The 22,653-nt window shown below is 40.8% G+C and overlaps 2 protein-coding genes across 2 annotated transcripts; one reads left to right on the top strand and one right to left on the bottom strand.

Moving 5' to 3' along the window:
- Positions 1-4,205: 4,205 nt before the first annotated feature.
- LOC129817252 (platelet-activating factor acetylhydrolase-like) lies at positions 4,206-13,456 on the bottom strand. Its single transcript, XM_055872307.1, has 11 exons — positions 13,316-13,456; positions 13,001-13,134; positions 11,953-12,103; positions 11,665-11,758; positions 10,593-10,661; positions 9,900-10,080; positions 9,555-9,668; positions 9,012-9,103; positions 6,726-6,905; positions 6,092-6,240; positions 4,206-5,377 (listed from the first exon to the last, which is right to left on the bottom strand). Exons 1-11 carry the CDS (start codon positions 13,437-13,439, stop codon positions 5,286-5,288), a joined length of 1,380 nt encoding a protein of 459 aa, XP_055728282.1. The 5' UTR covers positions 13,440-13,456; the 3' UTR covers positions 4,206-5,285.
- An 811-nt stretch (positions 13,457-14,267) lies between these two features.
- On the top strand, positions 14,268-21,094 carry ints9 (integrator complex subunit 9). Its single transcript, XM_055872306.1, has 16 exons — positions 14,268-14,467; positions 14,814-14,941; positions 15,381-15,441; positions 15,539-15,601; positions 15,745-15,884; positions 16,168-16,254; positions 17,143-17,263; positions 17,353-17,599; positions 17,792-17,972; positions 18,185-18,245; positions 18,445-18,616; positions 18,854-18,978; positions 19,175-19,342; positions 19,552-19,650; positions 19,789-19,926; positions 20,635-21,094. Exons 1-16 carry the CDS (start codon positions 14,459-14,461, stop codon positions 20,809-20,811), a joined length of 1,977 nt encoding a protein of 658 aa, XP_055728281.1. The 5' UTR covers positions 14,268-14,458; the 3' UTR covers positions 20,812-21,094.
- Positions 21,095-22,653: the final 1,559 nt, after the last annotated feature.

A 22,653-nucleotide genomic window follows, 5' to 3' on the forward strand; every position in this document is an offset into this window, starting at 1 on the left:
TTATATTAAGCAAACCAGATGTAAATGTATTTACAGATAGCCTCGGGCAAACTTCACACACACAAACACATCATTTACAAACTAAGTGTGTGTGTTTAGTGAGTCCACCAGATCAGAGGCAGTAGAGATGGCCAGAGAAGTTCTCTTGATAAGTGTGTGAATTGGACCAGTTTTCAGTCCTGCTAAGCATTCAAAATGTAACAAGTACTTTTGGGTGTCAGGGAAAATGTATCACATAAAAAGTACATAATTTTATTTTGGAATGTCGTGATGTAAAAGTTAAAGTAGTAAAAAATATAAATAGTAAAGTAAAAATACCCCCCAAAACGACTTAAGTAAAAAATACTTTAAAGTACTACTTAAGTACTTCACACCACTGCCCATTATTTCACACCTCAGTGAGCTATGCACTAGCCTTGATGTTTCAAAGTATACTCCTTACACATATGGTTATGTGCTGAAAAAAAGAAAACACCTGTACCATGTCAGATATAAAGTTGAAATGTATTCAATTATGAGTTTGCATGCTAATATTAGACTTTATATACATGAATTACGAAATGATGAAACATATTGATAATGTTACAACCATGAGGCCAGTAGTCATTTGACTGCAGGAAAGGTTACTATGGACATATTAATTTGATTAGTTAATCAGAAATGGTATTCCTTCCTTCCTCTATTTCTGTGTACATTTTATTTTTCTTTAAGTAGTGTACAGGACAGAAATAAATCAAGTGACATGGTCTACATGTTAACAGAACATATCATTGAGTGGAATCATTTCTCTTGTCTACCCAAGGACTTGGACGGCATTCAGAGACACTGCAGCCACATCATTGGCACTTCCTACAACTTGTGCTCCTGCACGATCACACAAGTGCTCTGCACAAATGTCTAACACGTACACAGCAACAGTATGCTCTCACGAGATCAAGGCAACAAAGATCATTCTTGGCAAGAGCTCTCAAACTAGGCAAATGACATTCTCCATCACTAAAGGCATTTGATATGCTTATCTATTGATTTGGTGTTTTGCCTATTTGTTGTGTACAACTTTTGATGATACACCTTTGATGATATATTTAGGCAGATTATATATTTTTACCTGTTTTTGCATGCCATTCCATTTCATGTGTGTTTCTGCATTTGTACCGATATGTTCAAACGTCAGCACAAGAACTGTTCGTCGGGAGCTTCATGAAATGTGTTTCCATGGCTGAGCAGCCGCACACAAGCCTAAGATCACCATGCGCAATGCCAAGCGTCGGCTGGAGTGGTATAAAAATCGGCGCCATTGGACTCAGTGGAAACGCGTTCTCTGGAATGATGAATCACGCTTTACAATCTGGCAGTTGGATGGACGAATCTGGGTTTGGCGGATGCCAGGAGAACGCTACCTGCCCGATTGCATAGTATCAACTGTAAAGTTTGGTGTAGGAGGAATAATGGTCTGGGCTGTTTTTCATGGTTCGGGCTAGGCCCCTTAGACCCAGTGAAGGGAAATCTTAATGCTACAGCACACAATGACATTCTTGACATTTCTGTGCTTCCAACTTTGTTTCAGCATGACAATGCCTCCGTGCACAAAGTGAAGACCATACAGAAATGGTTTATCGAGATCGGTGTGGAGGAACTTGACTGGCCTGCACAGAGCTCTGACCTCAACCCCATAAAACACTTTTGGAATGAATTGGAACGCTGACTGTGAGCCAGGCCTAATCGCCCAACATCAGAGCACTAATGCTCTTGTGGCTGAATGGAAGCAAGTCCCCGCAGCAATGTTCAAACATCTAGTGGAAAGCCTTGCCAGAGTGGAAGCTGTTATAGCAACAAATTGGGGACCAACTCCATATTAATGCTCATGATTTCGGAATGAGATGTTCGACGAGCAGATGTCCACATACTTCTGGTCATGTAGTGTATGTTGATCGTAAAACATTGTGTTTTGAGTTCAATAAGGATCGTTGAGAAATAACAATTATACCTAATAAAAGCTGATAATCTCCCCTCTTTGATACGGACAACTAGTTGCTTCCAAAGATGTTGTTTTTCTGCAATTGCATATTGAAATGTTATACAATCACAAGGGGGGAGAGTGAGTGTGAAAGGCTCGCTCATTACAGCAGCCGGTCTCAGCAAGGCAAGCACAGCTGACGGGCATACTCTTTTATTACTTTACTTTTGAACAAATTCATGGTTTTATCCTCCCAATAAGTAGGATGTTTTTATTGAGGGGGCCAGGTAGAACGTGCAGCTCGCACCAGTGCGACCAATATATATTTTTTTACTCGCACAGCCAAGTCAAGGGGTTGCAAAATGCGACTAAAGGGTTGCAGTCTGGAGCTATTCATCTACACCAGGGGTGTCAAACTCATTCCACGGAGGGCCTAGTGTCTGCAGGTTTTTGGTTTTTCCTTTCAATAAAGCCCTAGACAACCAGGTGTGGGGAGTTCCTAACTAATTAGTGATGTTAATTCATCAATCAAGTACAAGGGAGGAGCGAAAACCCGCAGACACTCGGCCCCCCGTGGAATGAGTTTGACACCTGTGATCTACACCTTGCGAGAGTTAATTTGACACGTTGAGTCAAATGCAAACAACAACAAAATGCACTCTGTGTATGTAAATGATCAATGCCCTTCCAGACGTGCTTACAGAACAGCTAGTTGATATCCAACCAGCAACTGATGCTGTGTCCCACACAGACAAGGTAAGAGTTTGGTTGTAACGAGTGCCATTCACTTCGTCTTCATCAAACTCAACTATGAATACTCAAAATGCTCTGTTCCATTTTAGGATGATGCCGTGCTTGAGGAAATCACCTCATGTCTTGGAGTGACTATACGTCTCATCGAAGACTGTATAGTTATGTAATCACAGCTGATTGGATTAGTGTCAGCCAAATCCATACAGGGACAAATGCACTCATATAGTTTGTTGATTTCAATTATCGCTGTAAATACCCTTTTACAGTTGTGTCTACAAACCATGGGCTGAGATGAAGAAAGCTACCTATGCAGAGGTTGTATCAAGTCCCACAGGACAAGGTAAGGACATTTGAAGTAGTAATCTAGAGAGGGAGTTGTTGTATAAAGATATGCTCATTGACTGGAACACTTGTGATATTCTGTTCATTTATAGGATGATCTACCTGGGGAATCAACATCTCGTCCTAATGAAGACTGTTTAGGTATATGATGACATCTTACGGATTCATAGAATGTCTGCATATACATCTAGTGAGAATATGAAACCTTTGGGTACATTTCAGGCTGTTCTATTTCTGTGTACGTATTGATGACAATGTAAATGTTGCAGTGTCCAGAGAACAGGGAGCTGAGACTCAAGAGGTAACCAATGTGGAGGTTACATCCAGTGCTTCCACACAGGACAAGGTAACAGAACTCTTCGACTAGTAGAGTTGCATCTTACATATCTTTTATAATTTTTTTTTAAACAAGAATCAAACTTTGAATGACACTAATAATGTTCTATTCCATTATAGGAGGATCTACTCTGTACTAAAGAAGATTGTTTCGGGTATGTGATCATGACAATCAGACTTCACCTCATTTGGCTCAAGTTAGCTATTCGGCTGCTGATCAGAAATGCCTTGGGGATTGTCAATTTTTCTCAACTATTTGGTGCTATGGACATTCGGTAAAATAACAACACGATTTTAGGATGGTTGTTGACATTTGTTTCAGTAGTTCTAAACAGAACTCTTTCATCCAGGGCTTTTGTACCAGTCTAGTGCACTTATGGAACACTGCAAGATTGATATGTTCAAAATGTTTTTGTAATTTTGCCAGTGTTTCAAAAATAAAGCACTAGATTTACATATTCCATTATTGTTGAAGTTAGAAAAATCAGACATGTCAATGTGAAAGCCTTAGAATTAAATTCAACAGTCACAAAATAGTTGTTCCTGTAAAAAAAAAAAAAAAAAAAGTGGAAATGTGCAGTGAGATGAGAATGTTTGTTTACACAATCTTGCACTTCCTTTGTCTTTACAGCAGCTGCCATGATCTTCTCATACCACCACATCTACATTGTTCTCCACAATCTAGTGTAGATGTAGCTTGCATTCTATGACATTCCAGAACATTACAGGAAAGTGATGGTTCATAATCTTCACATAGGACCTTATGATCATATTTATCGCCACAATTGTCACTGATCAAGGACACAAATACTCGATGTTCACAGTATCCATTTATAGTTGCATACAAATTAGATGCATTGGATTACAGTAGTGTAAAAATGAAAAGCATGGAAATGAAGGATAGAAAATAAGCTGTTACATTTGAGTGTTCCAGGGTTGTATTTATTAGGGCAGTGTTTCCCAACTCCAGTCCTCCAATACCTCAAAAAGCACACATTGTTGAGGCCCAGACAAGCACACGCGATTCAACTTGTCAACTAATCATCAAGCCCTCTGAGTAGAATCAGTTTGTCTGGGGCTACAACAATAATATGTGCTGTCGGGGGTAACCCGAGGAGTTGAGAAACTGCATTAGGGCACACTACTGAAAGTTTTGCAACAGAAAACGGAAAAGGAGAGGTTTCTCATTGGCAAGTTCAGGTTGTGTTAGTGAGTTTCCCGTTTGGCGACTAACAAATACAACCCAGGTGGAAGGACACGGGTAGGCTGCTGTAGGCTAAGGCACTCGACACATTTATGGATCTGATTCAAAGGAATCAAGAAACGTCTCATCCTTTGTGAGCTAAGTGTAACCAATTTAGTCGATTCTTGTTGTATCTACGCTACATGATCTCAATCTGTACTCTGTGCAATCATGCTAAATAAACACCAAATAATAAATCAAAGTCGTAATCACATTAACCATCTAGGGGTTATAAAATGGAATCTTGAAACTATATTAAGACTCCTTGATCCCAAACAATTTCTAAACCGTACTCTTGAATAATATCCCATACAGGTGTATAATCACATAGCACACTGCAACCATAACTTTGTTCATGTAAAATATACTGAGTACAGCAGATTGTGTTCTTAGCTGCTCTATATAGATACTATGAAACCAAAAAAGCAGTTTCTCAATAGTTGGAGAAATGCACCCTCGCCAAGCAATCATAATTAGCTACTTGTAAAGATAGCCTGTAGTAGAAATTGCTTTGCATCTACTTTACATTATGTCTATGATTAAACAATTTCAAAGCTCAGTGCAACAAATACTGTCTCCTTGAGTTCAGCTAGTGGTATTGTCTGGAAATCAAACATCCCTCTGTGTAAAGTGCATAGTTTAGATGGAATTGAACTAAGGTAGTTCTTTGACATTGGTGCCTGGAATGAGGTTGCTGTCCTTGCCCTCTATTAGATGGTCCCATTGATTGAAGTCTTTATCCATACCTGCAAAACAAAGACAAAACACAATTGACACATTACCCACACAAAGATATGACTTTGCTTCCTGTTTTATTAAATGGACAAACTTTCAGAAGGAAAGAATCTCCCGTACACAGAATGACATTTGAACATGTCTGATGCACCTGTTGAAGCTGCCTGGAAACCTGAAATTGATTTCTGTCGGGCAAAAATGAGTTTGAATCAGGAAAGTTTCCTCTCACGAACTCTACAAGCCAGAACTTTGAATACAATTATATTTTAACGTACTTTACCAGTTGTCTGTGCGGTTGGTCCTTTTGGCAGTAGGAATGAGAGACATCGACAGGAAATTATAATTGCGTCAACTTTTCAAAGCGATGGTTGTGCTCTCGTGCACGAACTCGGCAAGTTCATATATGTGTGTCGTGTATGTATTTTAGATTGTGCGCATGCTTCAGGCGATAGAAATCTGAAAGCACTACCAGCGGTTTGAAAATTTATGTAATTATACTTTGGATATATTGCATCACATTCATACCACCAAATGGACCAAGCGGTAAAGTACGTTAAAATACCATTTCATTAAACAGTCTAGCTTGTAGAGGTCGTGAGAGGAAACTTTCCTGCTTCAAACGCTAATTTCTGCCCAACAGAGAATGCAATTCAACATCTGGTTTCCAGGCAACTGTTGAAGCAACCCTCTTTTACAAATCAAATGAACACCATACAGACCCTTACCTAGATGTCGCTGCAGGAATGCTAGCGATGCTTTATTACAGAGATCGATGGCAACCTGAGGGTTGATTTCTCCTTTCAGCTTCAGGATCTTCCCGATCCAATTGCCTGTCAGGAAGGTGAAGTCTGGGAAGCTCTGGTGAACCGTTCCCCTGTGGTGGGAGAATAGAAGAAGAAGAATACTTAAGTGGCCATTATCATTTTCAGATCACAGAAATGTATTTTCGGTTAACACAACTCCCTGAAAAACACACACACAGACCCTGCAGAGTCCAAAGTCAGGGTCAGCCACAGAAGCAAAAAGGACAACACAAATGTCATCGATGTGCTTCTCACATAGAGGCAATTGTTTGTTCTTGGATTGTGAACTGTGAAGTTGGACTGTGAAAAGAGGTTCCTCCTTTGAGGAGGATATACAACTCAAGAGTTTTTTTTGCACTGACAGACTGGTTTCAATTAAGGAAGTGGTTTTGTAAGTGCCAGACACGAGATAAATGACAGCAGACCAGAGTGGATTCAGAGATGGCGTTTGTTTTGTTTGGTCTTTTGTGCACAGATCAGCTAAACCAAATCGGTGTGGAAAACAAAACGTTCACATTGTCATCTCAGACACAATGAATGTATACTCTTTCCGTACTTAATGGTGACCATTTTCCTCTGTGTGGAGGAGGAGCCAGGTGGGACCAGTTTCCTCATTTGCATGATGTTCCCGGCCCACTGGAACTTCTCAGAGTTGATGAAGAAGATGGGCTGCTTTACCCTGGCGTAGATCTCCTCGTCCAGGGGTAACATCCACGCGTCCAGGGCAATGCCACACCTGAGGAGATCAATAGCATTTACACTGTACAAAAATATGAACGTAAAGTGTTGTTTTCATGAGCTAAAATAAAAGATCCCAGAAATGTAACATACGCACAAAACACTTTCGCTCAATATTTTTCCCATTAAATTTGTTTACATACCCGTTAGTGAGCATTTCTGCTTTGCCAAAATATGTTACGCCTGTCAAGTGGATGGATTATCAAGAAGCTGATAAAACAGCATGATAATTACACAGGTGCACCTTGTGCTGGAGACAACTCCACTCTAAAATGTGCAGTTTTATTACACAACACAATGCAACAAGTTTTGAGAGAGCGTGCAATTGGCATGTAGACTAGGAATGTCCACCAGAGCTGTTCCTAGAAAATGGAATGTTCATTTCTCTACCACAAGCCATCTCCAACCTAATTTTTGAGAACTGCAGACAACGTGCAACCATGCCAGCCCAGAACCTCCACATCCGGCTTCTTCAACTGCGGGATCGTCTGAGACCAGCCACCGGGACAGCTGATGAAACTGTAGGTTTGCACAACCAAAGAATTTCTGCACCAACTGTCAGAAACCATATCAGGGAAGCTCATCTGCATGCTTGTCGTCCTAACCAGGGTCTTGACCTGATTGCAGTTTGGCGTCGTAACAAACCTCTGTGGGCAAATGCTCATCTTCTGTGGGCGAACGGTTTTCCGATGTCAACTTGTGAACAGAATGCCCCATGGTGGCGGTGGGGTTATGGTATGGGCCGGCATAAGCTACGGACAACAAACACAATTGCATTTTATCCATGGCAATTTTGAATGCACAGAGATACCATGTTGAGATTGAAGCCGACTTATGCCTTTCATCCGCCGCCATCACCGCATGTTTCAGCATGATAATGTACGGCGGCTCCATGTCGCAAGGATCTACACCCAATTATTGGAAGCTGAAAATGTCCCAGTTCTTCCATGGCCTGCATACTCACCAGACATGTTACCCATTGAGCATGTTTGGGATGCTCTGGATCGATGTATACAACAGCGTGTTCCAGTTCCCGCCAATATTCAGCAAATTCGCACAGGCATGGAAGAGGAGTGGGACAACATTCCACAGGCCATAATCAACAGTCTAATCAACTTTATGCGAAGGATATGTGTCACGCTGCATTTTTTTTTTTTTTAAAGGGATCTGTGACCAACAGATGCAATGTTGTATTCCCAGTCATGTGAAATCCAGATTAGGGCCTAATGAATTTATTTTAATTGAACTGTAACTCAGTAAAATCTTTGAAATTGTTGCATGTTGCGTTTATTTTTTTTCAGTGTACAAATAATATTATTGTGAGTTTGGGGGGTAGCCAAGAGATCCGAACCTCTTGACAAGGTCGCTAGGTGTTAGGGTAACGGTCCAATGCAGCTGTTTTAATCTCAATACCAAATCATTTCTGGGTAACAATTAAGTACCTTGCTTTGATTGTTTAAAAAAAAAAAAAAAAAAATGGTAAAAAATAAACAAATTGCTTCTCAGCAAAGACCAATTTCTCAAGCAAGAATTTAACTAGGACTGAGTGGGAAACTGAAAACTGGCTGTTATTGGCAGAAAAGGTTGGAACCCTTTCTTTCTTATTGGTCATTTAACTAATATACCGCCTGGTGATGTCAGCAGGCCAAAACTCCATCCCATCAAAACAGGCTGATATTTCAGGTAGTCTTTTCAAACAGGTCAACACTAAAAGAGCATCATTTTCCCAAGTTCACAGTATTATTCCAACCTCATAGTGCAGAAATATATTTAAAACACACAGCACTTGAAAAACAGACTTATTGGTATAAGCCAACCATCTAAAGGACTGGTCTGCAACATCACACTGAGAAACACTGATTTAGTAGGCATGTCTATCCAAAGTGACACTGTATATTTTCAGTTTACAATATGGAACCATGGGGGAATCAAACTCACAACTCTGGTGTTAAAGCACCACGTTCCAGCCAATCATCGAAACCAGATCTTAAATGTGCCACTTGATTACTTTTGATTAGACTTTTGTCGAGAGAGAAACGTAATCTACATTTGAAAACTGAAACGACTGTTTAAATGTGACTAAATTGAGAAGGATAGCTCTTACTTGAAGTTCATCTCTTTACTGAGTGCTTCGATCACTGTTGCTCCACCGAAAGAATGGCCCATCACTGCTATCCGGCACAAGTCCATAGAGTTCTGGGAGAAAGGGAAGATACAGGGTGATGTCATTCATTACCAGCGTCATAGGATATGATTGAAATGCCAGGGTATGATTCAAACAGAAGACAAGTAATCGTACTACAAGTTTTTACACAAGTTACCTGAATACTAATCGATTGTTCATGCACAACTCTTAAGGCCTGTTTATTATCCAATGTGGAGGAATGTCAAAACAGCTATCAAAAACTGTTAGGTGGAAGAATATCCCTTTAAAATCTATAATTTAACTGATGAAAACAGGTGGCCTTGCTTATTTTGTTTCTTCTACAAAAGAAAAAGGGGTTATAAAGAGTTTAACTTGGTGTGTCGCGAATAAGCTGAGCGTTATCTAAAGGCAGTGTATTTAGCCATTCCCAACAGCAGAGAACACAAAAGGTTAAAGAGTTGCTGGTCGCTGATTGTTCCATTTCAAACATAAAATAGTCACCGCCAAAGTCATCCAGTCAAACTCTGTCCCAAGCACGTTCTCCACCTTCTTGCCCGAGTTGATTTGGATGAGTATATCCAAAGCCTTTATGCATTCATCGGCTCTCTGTTTCACCTAGAAAGACAGTCAATTTCAAACTGTCATTTGTCTTCCTAACAGGAGGCAATGCAAATGTGGAGAAATACAATATTCCTCAATGTTACGGCAGTAGTGGTATTACATTCGTAAGTCAAATGTATCACTCAAAATGTAGGGTACTGAGGAATGGATTCAAACAAGATGATAACGAAATCTACACATTACATTGTGCGTGACATATTCATTTCTGTATATTACTATGTATACCTGTTTATTCCTGAGGGGGAATTCAATCTCGCCTGGTTTCAGAGCTCTGTAGTACATCCATTCCTCTACCAGGTTCTCTGGGGCCTCAGGTTTGGGTTTAAGTGGCGGAGACTCCTCTTGTTTCTCCTCGGGCTCTTCAGTCTTTCCATGGTAGAAGAATGTGGCAGCGGCAGATTCATCCCTAGAGTAAAACAACGAATAAGAAATATCTTTCAGCAGCACAAATACTGACATGTTAAAAAAACGCTGGCATGTGAAAAATTACACTGAAGTTCACAGCAGAAAGCTTAACCTGTATAGTGTGGTGGGCTTTAGGCCATAACCCCATGACAGATGGGGTTAGGCCATAGAACAGCCATTATGTTATCCATATAGTCCCAGCAGTCCATACGGATAGAAATGTGATGACCTAATTTGTACCATTGTCTGCATATCCTTCCCACTCCCACCCTGAGATAAACAGGCAGGCCGCTCACACCTGTAGCCTATGTGGGGGAGACGGTCTGTGTATTTATGGAGAGTCCTCTGTCATTGTTAGCTTAAGTAAATGTAATATAGACTGGAGCATCCCTTCCTCTGTCCATTGGATTCAGGAGCGCTTTTCAAAGTCTCTTTTCATGAATGAAGTGGACAGACTGTGTACAGCGTGTGTAGAGAATGGGAGAGAGTGTGTGTAAAGAGCATGTGGATTACCTGTGTTCCACTGCTGCTACTATGAAGCCCTGTGAGGCCAGTTCTGCGCATATGGCTGAATATAAAGTTCTGGAGGGAAAAGACATAAGGCATAAAATAATGTCCTTATAAGATAAGATAATGTGGAGAATGTAGAAAGTATTCACACCCCTTGACTTTCTCCACATTTTGTTGTGTTACAGAGTGGCATTAAACTGGACAAGTCGGTAATAAAGGGGGTCAATACTTATTGACTCAAGACATTTCAGCTTTTCATTTTTAAAAGTGTCAAAAAACACAAGTCCACTTTGACATTATGGAGTATTGTGTGTAGACCAGTGACACACAATCTCAATTTAATCCATTTTAAATTCAGGTTGTAACACCAGTGGTGGAAAAAGTACCCAATTGTCATACTCGAGTAAAAGTATAGATACCCTAATAAAAAGTTACTCAAGAAAAAGTGAAGGTCACACAGTAAAATAGTACTAGTAAAAGACTACAAGTATTTGGTTTAAAATATACTATTTTGGCAATATTAAGTATCAAAAGTAAATGTAATTGCTAAAATATAATTAAGTATCAAAAGTAGAAATACAAGTATAAATAATTTCAAATTCCTTATATTAAGCAAAGCAGACAGCACCATTTTCTTGTTTTTAAAATTTAAAGATAGCCAGGGGCACACTCCAACATTATTTACAAAAGATGCATTTGTGTTAAGTGAGTCTGCCAGATCAGAGGCAGTAAGGATGACCATATGTTCTCTTGACAAGTGTGTCAATTTTGCAATTTCCCTGTCCTGCTAAGCATTCAAAATATAAACGAGTACTTTGGGTTGCCAGGGAAAATGTATGGAGTAAAAAGTACAATATTTTCTTTAGGAAGTGTAAGTAAAAGTTGTCAAAAATATAAATAGTAAAGTACAGATACCCCAAAAAACGACTGAAGTAGTACCTTAAAGTATTTTTACTTCAGTACTTTACACCACTGTGTAACACAATAAAATGTGGATACAGTCAAGGGGTGAGAATACTTTCTGAAGGCACTGTACATGTAATATGAACAATTAAATGGTAACTTCTGTCTGTACCTGAAAGCTCCAAGTCCATGAGAGAAGACAACTACTGGACACTTCCCATTCTGTTTATATGGGGCATTCATGGCAGCAGGTATCTTAAAAGATCCTTTACAAAAAAAACATGTTATAACAACTCAAATACAGTTTGTGAGTGATCGAATAACATACTTTACACTGCATAAAACATGGTACTGCCTAAAACATGGTACATCTAGCCTACATGAGTTGTACGATATGTTCCAGGATCACTATAGCTAAAATAAACTAAATGGTAATTTATCATAGAATAAATATATTTACCAAAGAGGTAATTAAAAATCAGTTCACTCAGGCCTCTGTTGATATTCATGAAGTCTGCAAGCCCATAGAAATATTCTTTGCTTGGGATCCAGTCTGGTTTTTCAGCATCCTCGTGTGCTACACATGGATAGTATAGCCGAAAGAAGGTACCCTAGTGACAGACAGTTTCAGCATGGTCTCAGAACATTTCCTATTATTCTGTAGGTGAATCCGAGACACTCCATTTAGTATGATCACTCATTTGGTATGATGTTTCATATAGTCTGTATTCATTTGTAGATTTCCATCATCCATTTCGTATATGTTATGAATTGCAATTTGTACAAAGTTCCAAATTAAATTAATACAATGTTAGGAATTTCCAAAATGTACAATAAGTTACGACTGTACAAACGTAAGATATGTTACGAATTCCAATTTGTTGCGGCTCACATTAGCTAGGTGGCTAACACTAACGTTTGCTAGCTCTAGGGGTTAAGGTTAGAAGTTAGGTTAAAGGGTTATGGTTAGCTAAAATGGTTCAGATTAGGGAAATCAAATCTACGTTTATTTGTCACGTGCACCGAATACAACTCCTTACAGTGAAATGCTTACTTAAAAGTCCTAACCAACAGTGTAATGTTTAAGTAAAAAACAGGTATTAGGTAAACAATAGATAAGTAAAGAAATAAAAAATAAAAAGTAAAATGACAGTGAAAATAACAGTAAAAAAAATACTTTTTCCCCTTTGGGGGAGGGTAAGCATTACATGATAAGTAGTTGCAAAGAAGCAACAAAAAAAAGTAGAAAAGTTGCTAATTAGCTAAAATGCTAAAGTTGTCCATGATAAGAATCAAAGAAACCATCCACCCCCCTTTCGTTTTTACCTTAATGCCTTATTAAGTAACCTTGTATCTTATGTAACCATACCAAAGTTAGCATGTCATACTAATTTCAGTCTCACGGATTTACGTTTACTATGTTACGTCTAGTCTATGAGACCAGACTGACAGCTTCAGTTGTTACCAGTTAGTTTTGCATTTAGGAAAATTAAAACAACACTGATTACCTTTACAGAGTGATCCATCATGAAATCTGAACATCCCACGGCATTGGGCCCTTTTGCTGGGGGGATCCCTAGATTGTTACTACAGGAGTTTGAATTTCCCATTCCTGCGAATAGACTCAACTTGCACCTCAGATCTGTCAAAGGAAGTAAACACATTAGAATGTCACCGAGTCAGCTAGCTTTGTTGCAACCAAGAGAGTTAGTACAATGTAAAAACTATTGGTTGCATCGAAGCTATAAGAGTCCATCATTAGCTAAATTGACCTCAGTTGCTAGGTTGGCTAGTAGCTGATAAAGTTAGTTAGATATAGCTACCGTTGCAGCAGTTTTTCGTTGGGAACAAATCGGGAACATTGGTTGGGACAATGAAGTCAAATATTTTATAAGTAAACCAAGACAGGCCACAGCCTGTCGTTTCCAATGTGAACAAATGAGTCATAGTGGGCAGAGCCAAGCACGAGCCTGCGAGATCCTATTGGCGTTTCTAGCAAAGATCTGCATATGTCCGTTAGGTAACGCCTACTCTGAAGTGCGCGTGCGCAATAACTCGGTAACGCGATTACAATTTTCTTTTTGCAAAGGCTAAAGTCTACAAATCCTAGTCCATTCTTTTCGTAACAGATTTTAGTTTTGGAAACAGAAAACTGTATTGAGATCAAATGTTTCATCGATGAGAATATTTGCCGAATTTCGGTCAAAATAAATCTCGTTCCATATTTTCCAACTGCACGCCATTACCCTACCATTGTTAGGGGAGAGACATGTATTTTGACAGTATATCCATAATCTTTGGATAAACGCGAAGTTAGTTCCCTAAAGTTACATTAATTCCATGATGGAACGCAAATAATCTCAAACAGATTGCCTACCTACACACACATATTACTACATAGAAGCCATGCAGAGAGAGACGCCAAGACCGTGCCCTGTAGCTGTCAGTCTCTAGATAGCAAATGCTAACACTAAACAACTATCTACGTCAGTCGGTGGACCACTTTTAATAACAGATAGAACAAAGAGACAGATATTTCGCTGGATGTAAAATGTGAAGCATCCGCTTGGCGTTTCCACTCACTACTAAATATGGGAGTCATTGACTACAAAGCGGAACAGCGGGCTGTTTAGCTTCCGCCTGTTATTTCTTTGGATTGGTGGATACATCTCATTATTGTAATCAATTTTTGAATATTGAATGAGGGTTGTAGACGTCAACCGTCTGTATTCAATGGAGAGAGATGCTACGCTACTAGCCTCATGGCATGAATATGCATAGCCCCTATCTCCCAATAGTGTACAGGTCAATGAGGAACTCTTTCATGCAAGGACACTTGGTACTCCACAACTGTAGGGGGTGGTAAATTCAACATTTTATGTTTTCAACAAAGCGGTAGTCCAAAAGTAAGAATTGTCCACAATGCTTTAGATAGACCTCATTTGTCTACATTATAATCGATAAAGATGAAGTTGGTGAGTTGATCCAACATGAGGAGAATTTACCATTAACATGCACTATATTTTGTATGCTAATGCAGTTGATATGGCTACTTGGCTAGGCTAGCTGGTTAGCCAATTACCGGTAGCTCTTTTTGTTTGCCATGACTAGTATGTTAACTTTACCTTGCTAACAATTAACGTACTGCAATTAGTTATCACACATTTGCACGTTTTTGAACACTGACAAGCCAACAACCAATTATGGCAAGACCATTTTTCTTTTGCATTTGCTATGCAAGTTGCTATTGTTGTTGTCCTAGCTAACTTAGCTATCATGCCTGTTGAGAGATAACATGTGCGTAACATCTCTTTCTTTCAGTACTGTCTGTCAGGTCACCCCACCCTGCCTTGCAATGTCCTCAAATTCAAATCCACCACCATCATGTTGGACTGTGGGCTGGACACTACCTCTGTCCTGCAGTTTCTACCACTGCCTCTGGTGCACAGGTGAGACTAAAGTGATGTTCACAACACAGGAGGCTGGTGGCACCTTCATTTGGGAGAATGGGCTTGTGCTAATGGCTGGAGCGGAGTTAGTGGAACGGTATCAAATACATACATCAAACATATGGTTTATGTTCATGTCTATTCTCTACGTTCCGGACATTATTATGAACCGTCCTCTCAGCAGCCGCCTGTGGTTCACAACAGTGCTGCTGTACATCGGCCACAAAGCAGTTAGCATTGGGGTGGTCTTGCGTTGCATACCTCGAAAACCACGTTGTTGTCACGACTCCCATTTATGGAAGCCTGGTTCTCAACGAGGCTACATCTTTCCCTCCAAAATAATCCCTTAGGTTAACATTACAAAGACATTTACCATTAAGCCATATTTGCCCCTACATCTGCCATGCCGTGATGATAGAGTACCCTCTCTCTTTTCCAGCCCAAGGCTTTCCAAGCTCCCTGGATGGGTGTCTAAAGATGGCACAATAAACCTTGAGAAGGTATGAGGTCACATTTTGTTTCATGCCTATTTCATCTACTATGGATTTATTCATAATTTGAGTTGACCAACATTCCTCCACACATGTTTACCTTCAGGAGCTGAAAGAGTGTGCAGGTCGTGTCTTTGTAGACTCACAGCCAGAGTTCTGTCTCCCTGAGGTAATGTAAACCTGGATATAATTCAGACCTTCAACCTGTGAATAAAATTATCCTGGGCACTTCATAATTCACTGTGGGTAACATCATCCCATGTTAATGTTGTAGTCTTACTTATCGTGTCTTTGTCCATCTTCCTCACTCAGAAAGAGCTGTTGGACCTGTCCACCATAGATGTCATCCTGATCTCCAACTACCACTGTATGATGGCCCTGCCTTACATCACCGAGCACACAGGCTTCACTGGGACTGTGTACGCCACAGAACCAACGCTGCAGATCGGCAGGTAGGGAGGGTGACTGCCGTGACTAGATTCATCTGTCACATTCTAGAATTGGCAACAATTTCAGAAAAATGGCAAATCACATTCTACAATCACTAGGATTGGCAACACAGGGAATGTAAGGACTTGTTGGCAACATTGCAGAAAAATTTAGTGATTCTAGAATGTGATTCTATCAATTCACTTTTTAGAATCACATTCTAGAATCATTAGAATGGCAACATTCCAGACAAAATGTCAAGGGGATCTTGGATATCACCAGCTGATTCTACCTATCTGCCCTCAGACTTCTGATGGAGGAGCTGGTAAACTTCATGGAGAGAGTTCCCAAGGCCCAGTCTGCTACCTGCTGGAAGTATAAGGAAATTCAAAGGTATGGGCTTGGTGACAGGCCTGACCAATGCCCTCCATGTATTAGTTTAGGATATGTCAATTTATGATATACATGTAATTCATAAACTGAGAGCACACTCTTTTCATGACACCGGTTACACTAGCAGGATAGGCCAATTCTTCAATCATCTTTGCTGATAGCAATGTTGTGTTTCCTTAAGTGGACGAATTGGTCTAATTTAGCATGCATGGTAAAGCCTCAACCCATAGCTACCTCTTCCAATTCAAATGAACTTGAAAGGTGAATAATAACCTCTTTTTGTTTTGTGTGATACAGCGCCATCGATAGAACGCAAAAATAGATTAGTGTTCTAAATGAGCGAGGTGTCAAAGCGGACAACGCGCCAGTGTTGTCATTATAATTCAAAACAATGCATTCTAAAATAAATTACATGCTCACATTTGACGAGTTTAGCCATTACATTTTAAACCGTTCAAGCTAGAGACACCAAACCAGCTTTCACATGTTCAGGCTATCCTATCCAATCAATTAGCCAGTCAGTCAGTCAATACATTTCTCCATCTAACTACTTTTCCAGGAATAACCAGTCCCTACCATTACTTAAGCAGTCACTACTACTACACAACTTATTTCAATATCATAAATACTTTTTAAAAAACCTAGCAAAAACTAATTTTCTTCAGGAAATGTACTTCTCTAGTTTGAAGTTAGCCTGTTGGCTAGAAAGGTATGTTAGAGTTTACATTTCTTCTAATTATAATGTGGGGAGGTCAAAATAAGGAAACTATCTACCAAATCTATTCATTTTAAAATGTTGATTACTTTCCCTTATTTGCTAAGATGATGGGGGTCCCTGGGCAAGAAAATATTAAAGACCCTTGATATAGAGACTGAATGTCTGTTTAGGCTGCTCCCTGGCCCGCTGAAGGATGCTGTTGAAGTGTCGACTTGGAAGAGATGCTACAGTATGCAGGATGTCAACTCTGCTCTCAGCAAGGTGCAGCTCGTGGGCTACTCGCAGAAAGTGGTAAGAGATCCGTCTTGTGCACTATAATTCAAACACACACACTAATTCACCTAATAACTTAAGCTAACTTTTATAATTTCTCTCTCCAGGAGCTGTTTGGCGCCGTGCAGGTCACTCCCCTGAGCTCTGGTTACTCATTGGGTAGCTCTAACTGGATCATCCAATCACATTATGAGAAGGTTTCATACGTCTCTGGCTCCTCCCTCCTCACCACACATCCACAGCCCATGGATCAGAGCTCCCTAAAGAACAGTGACGTTCTGATTCTGACGGGCCTCACACAGATGCCAACCGCCAACCCAGATGGCATGCTAGGGGACTTCTGCAGTAACCTAGGTATGTGGTGTCCTGTTCCCAGGTCTGTTTGTACTGTCTTGCCAACTCCTATGGTCATTGGCTTTCATCAGTGCCCATTGCTCCATCAACAGTACAATTAGCTAATATTTGCTTTTAGACAGGTACACAGAAAGCTAACTACAGGTTGACCTATGACGTTGTGTCGGACCAAACTGTCTGTTGTGCTTGTAGCCATGACGATCCGTGCGGGTGGCAACGTGCTGGTGCCATGCTATTCCTCGGGGGTGATCTATGATCTCCTGGAGTGTCTTTACCAGTTCATAGAGAACGCCAATCTAGGCTCCACCCCCTTCTACTTTATCTCTCCCGTTGCCAACAGCTCTCTGGAGTTCTCACAGATCTTCGCAGAGTGGTGAGTTCCAGAGCCATAGAATTCAAATTCTTCTAGCACATTGTATGACCAGTGCTTTTTGAGCTGTCTGTAGATTTCACTTTGCCATTTCTTTCTTGTAATAAAAAATAAAAAAAAATCTCAATAAGACAAACCTGTAAAACAGGTTAACCTGGGTTAAATAGAAAATGACTGTTGGTAGCAAACTTGCCCTCTCCCTACACATCCAACAGGCTTTGTCACAATAAGCAGTCCAAGGTCTACCTTCCAGAACCTCCTTTCCCTCACGCAGAGGTAAGGCTCTGTCTTTAAATTCATTCGTTTTAAAGAGAGTTGCTGCCATATGAAATTACATTGCACCATGCATTTCATTTGCATCTTTGACTTACTCAATCTATCATAACTTTATACATTTTAACCAAAATGTTCTTTACAATTTAGCTATAGCTGTATGTTGGCCTATCTCTGACACTTGTGTCTATATATGTTTCAGCTGATTCAGACGAACAAGTTGAAGCACTACCCCAGTATCCATGGCGACTTCAGCAGTGAGTTCCGGCAACCGTGTGTGGTGTTCACCGGACACCCGTCTCTTCGCTTCGGGGACGTGGTACACTTCATGGAACTGTGGGGCAAATCCAGCCTCAACACTATAATCTTCACTGGTGAGTACAACTGTACCAGAACATGGCAAGTTGCCAGCCATGGTACCATGTCCCTAATCCTGTGCTAGCTAGCTAGTCTGTCACAAGAGACTTGACCTGCCCCTAAAGCTTTGTGGTCCATAAGAAATATAATTAGTAGACTATATAAAACAAAAACGCCAGATTCCGTGGTCCCAATGTGCCTAAAATATGTGGTCTAATAAATTAACTGTTGAAATGGTTCTCTTACTCCCATAGAACCAGACTTCTCCTACCTGGATGCATTAGCCCCGTACCAGCCCCTAGCCATGAAGTGTGTGTACTGTCCCATTGACACTCGCCTCAACTTCCACCAGGTCTCCAAGCTGCTCAAGGAGGTCCAGGTACTCAATTCACTCAATATCTGGAACTCTTTTTTTTTTTAAAGTGAATGAATCTATGTTGAGTTCAAAATGAAAGTGAGGAGATACTGAGTTTGTTCAAATCAACCACAATTATACATGTGTAATGCAATGTTCCTTTTTTTTCACCTTGGACACGTTCTTCCTCTACCTTTTTGCACATAACCTCCCCTCCCAGCCTCTCCATGTGGTGTGTCCAGAGCAGTACACCCAGCCCCCACCAGCCCAGTCCCACCGCTCAGACCTGATGCTGGAGCTGCAGCCCCCTCCCATGCCCTATCGCCGCTGCTCTGTGCTGGGCCTGCCCTTCAGACGCCGCTGGGAACGCATCCAGCTGCTGCCAGAGGTAGGGCCTGTTGCAACACACTTGTCTGGCGTTTCTATACTCCCAAGTCTCGTTCATCACTCTGCTGTTTTGAAGAAGCCTGGAAATCGGGGCTAGCAATATATAAACCCCTTCTGGCCAAAAGTAGTGTGCACTAAATGGAACATTAGGGTGTTGTTTAGTTTTTTTTTCTAACAGTCTCTAAACCCCTACCTCTCGTCCCTCTGTAGCTGGCCAAATCCCTAGTGCCCTCTGAGATCAAACCTGGCATCTCTGTAGCAACTGTGTCCGCAGTTCTGCAGTCCAAGGATAACAAGCATACGCTGCAGGTCAGTGTGAGTGTAGGTTTTGTGTGTGTGCGTAATTATGTGTTGAATAAGTAAATTGCCCAGAAAGGAAAATTCATTAGTGTCAGCAGCAAAGCTGTGATGTTTACACCACTAACTATCTTGTCTGTGTGCTACCAGCCAGTCCCCAAGCCCCCTCCGCTGCCCCCCAGTAAGAAGAGGAAGCGTGTCGTAGAGGAACCCCCAGAAGTGCTGGCCCCCAAACCCCTGCTCAGTGGAGCTGTACCTCTGGAAGCCTTCTTAGCCATGCTACACAAGGTGAGAACAGGGGAGAACGACTGCCCCCTCTTATTGGAGCCATGGAGGTTAAAGGCCGACCGCAGCACTGCAGTCATTGGTTGCAGAAAACAGGGCCCCCCCATTATAGTGAATGGAAAAATGGCAATCTTCATGTAAATAAAGACAATCACGGTACCAGTAGTTGCTTCTAATACACCAGATGTATGTCGTTGAACTGATTATTTTAGAATCGAACACAGAGGTTATAAGGATAATTTAGTTGCTAATGGCAGCCTGCAGTACCCTGGTCGGACTTCAACTTGAGTTACTCAATGAGAGGGGGCAGCACTGAGCTAGCCTGCAACATCACTTGTGGGAACTGCGCATATTATTTCTGCCATGAGATGCCATCTTATCCGACTTAATTTGGCTTCAATGCGCTATTGAGTCTAAACATAAGAATAAATAATGTCACGTGACAGTGGATGTGTCCATTTATTTATGTATATATTTATCTCTCATTGGGTGAGAGGGACACCTTCAAAGCGTTGGACACTGATTACATATGTGTATGCCTTTTCCCCTATTCCTTTGGCATCAGCATATCTTAAGAGACAGGGTTCATGTAAACAGTATGGTGATAGCTCTCCCTCCAAGCTACCAATTGTCTCAGGAGAGCTTCTGCCTTACACTTTGGTGTCTTCATATATGCACCCATTTAGGCTCAGCTGTCTTCTTCCTTCCCAGCACGGTATCACAGAGGTCAAGGTAGAGGAGACAGCAGACGGCCACATTCTGCACCTGCAGGCCGAGGACACCCTGATCCAGCTGGAGGAGGACGGGACACACATTGTGTGTGACGACAACGAGCCACTCCGCACCGCTCTCAGGGACCTGGTGCTGCGCTTCCTCATGAAACTCTGACCTTTACCCCCTAACTTCAACCTCACCGATTTTCCTCAATGTGCGCGTTTGAGTGTTACATTGCAGTTGGCAGCTGCAGACGGACTGTTCTACAAATCTGGCATTCTAAATGGCTACTTATTATAATTGGAAGATCAGTCCGTCTAGTCACCAACTGCTATGTAGTCAATCTCAAACATGCGCTTTCTCGGCTTGTCTCCTCTGTTCAGCTGTTGATGTCATTGTTGTTTGTTTTGTATGTAATTAGGGTGTATTTTTATAAAATACATTAAGGAAAAAGTTAGTAACTTTTATTGATTCAAAAGAATCATCCCACACACAAATGTCCAGGACCAATATTAGAATCAGTTCTGAAGGGTCCTGTTTTCACTAGCAAATACACTTTCATTTGAGTCTTCAGGGTAAAGTACCTAACAGTGAGAAGTCAATTGTCCTCTCTCCACCAAGGAGGAAGTGAAAATTCCTCCGGATTCCACAGGAGGGTGTGACAGTGCTTTACAGACGCCATTTGGTAGAATTCCTTATTTCATAAACTGCAGTTCCTCAATACTGTCACTTGGAGGTCATGAAAAACAGGTTGATCATGCTGATAGAGTACAATACTAGGATAGGCTCCATTTAGTCAAAGTACATCACTGCCAAATACTTTAAGACAGGACAGCTCAACCCTCCATTATGCATGATTAGATTTCACAATTTACAGGGAAAATAATTGTTATAGCTTAAACTCTCGTGACATGACCAAGTCCATATTTTTTCAGTGAAGGGATCTGTAGTCAGGTTTTGGCTCGGGACTGGAGTAAGGCCAATTAGAACAGAAGAGTTTGTTTATTTTAGTTGTCAGGATCTTGATGTTCCCCTAACAGGACTGAGCTGATAAACCTTAGTGTGGAAACAAACTATAGAACCAGCTTTTAGGTTACAAAATACAGTTGAAGTCAGACGTTTACATACACCTTAGCCAAATACATTTAAACTCAGTTTTTCACAATACCTGACATTTAATCCTAGTACAAATTCCCTGTTTTAGGTCAGTTAGGATCACCACTTTATTTTAATGTGAAATGTCAGAATAATAGTGATTTATTTCAGTGTTTATTTCTTTCATCACATTCCCAGTGTGTCAGAAGTTTACATACACTCAATTAGTACTTGGTAGCATTGCCTTTAAATTGTTTAACTTGGGTCAAACATTTCAGGTAGCCTTCCACAAGCTTCCCACAACAAGTTGGGTGAATTTTGGCCCATTCCTACTGACAGAGCTGGTGTAACTGAGTCAGGATTGTTAGGCCTCCTTGCTCGCACACGCTTTTTCAGTTTTGCCCAAAAATGTTCTATGGGATTGAGGTCAGGGCTTTGTGATGGCCACTCCAATACCTTGACTTTGTTGTCCTTAAGCCATTTTGCCACAACTTTGGAAGTATGCTTGGGGTCATTGTCCATTTGGAAGACCCATTTGCGGCCAAGCTTTAACTTCCTGACTGATGTCTTGAGATGTTGCTTCAATATATCCACAATTTTCCAACCTCATGATACCATCTATTTTGTGAAGTGCACCAGTCAGTCAACTAAAGTCAGTCAACTTAGTGTATGTAAACTTCTGACCCACTGGAATTGTGATACAGTGAATTATAAGTGAAATAATCTGTAAACAAGTGTTGGAAAAATTACTTGTCATTTTACAAAGTAGATGTCCTAACCGACTTGCCAAAACTTTAGTTTGTTGACAAGAAATTTGTGGAGTGGTTGAAAAATGAGTTGTAATGACTCCAACCTAAGTGTATGTAAACTTCTGACTTCAACTGTATACTGAGAGAGCAGGTGGAGGGATAGGCCATATAG

Source organism: Salvelinus fontinalis, chromosome 20, assembly GCF_029448725.1.
Source record: "Salvelinus fontinalis isolate EN_2023a chromosome 20, ASM2944872v1, whole genome shotgun sequence".
NCBI lineage: Eukaryota > Metazoa > Chordata > Actinopteri > Salmoniformes > Salmonidae > Salvelinus > Salvelinus fontinalis.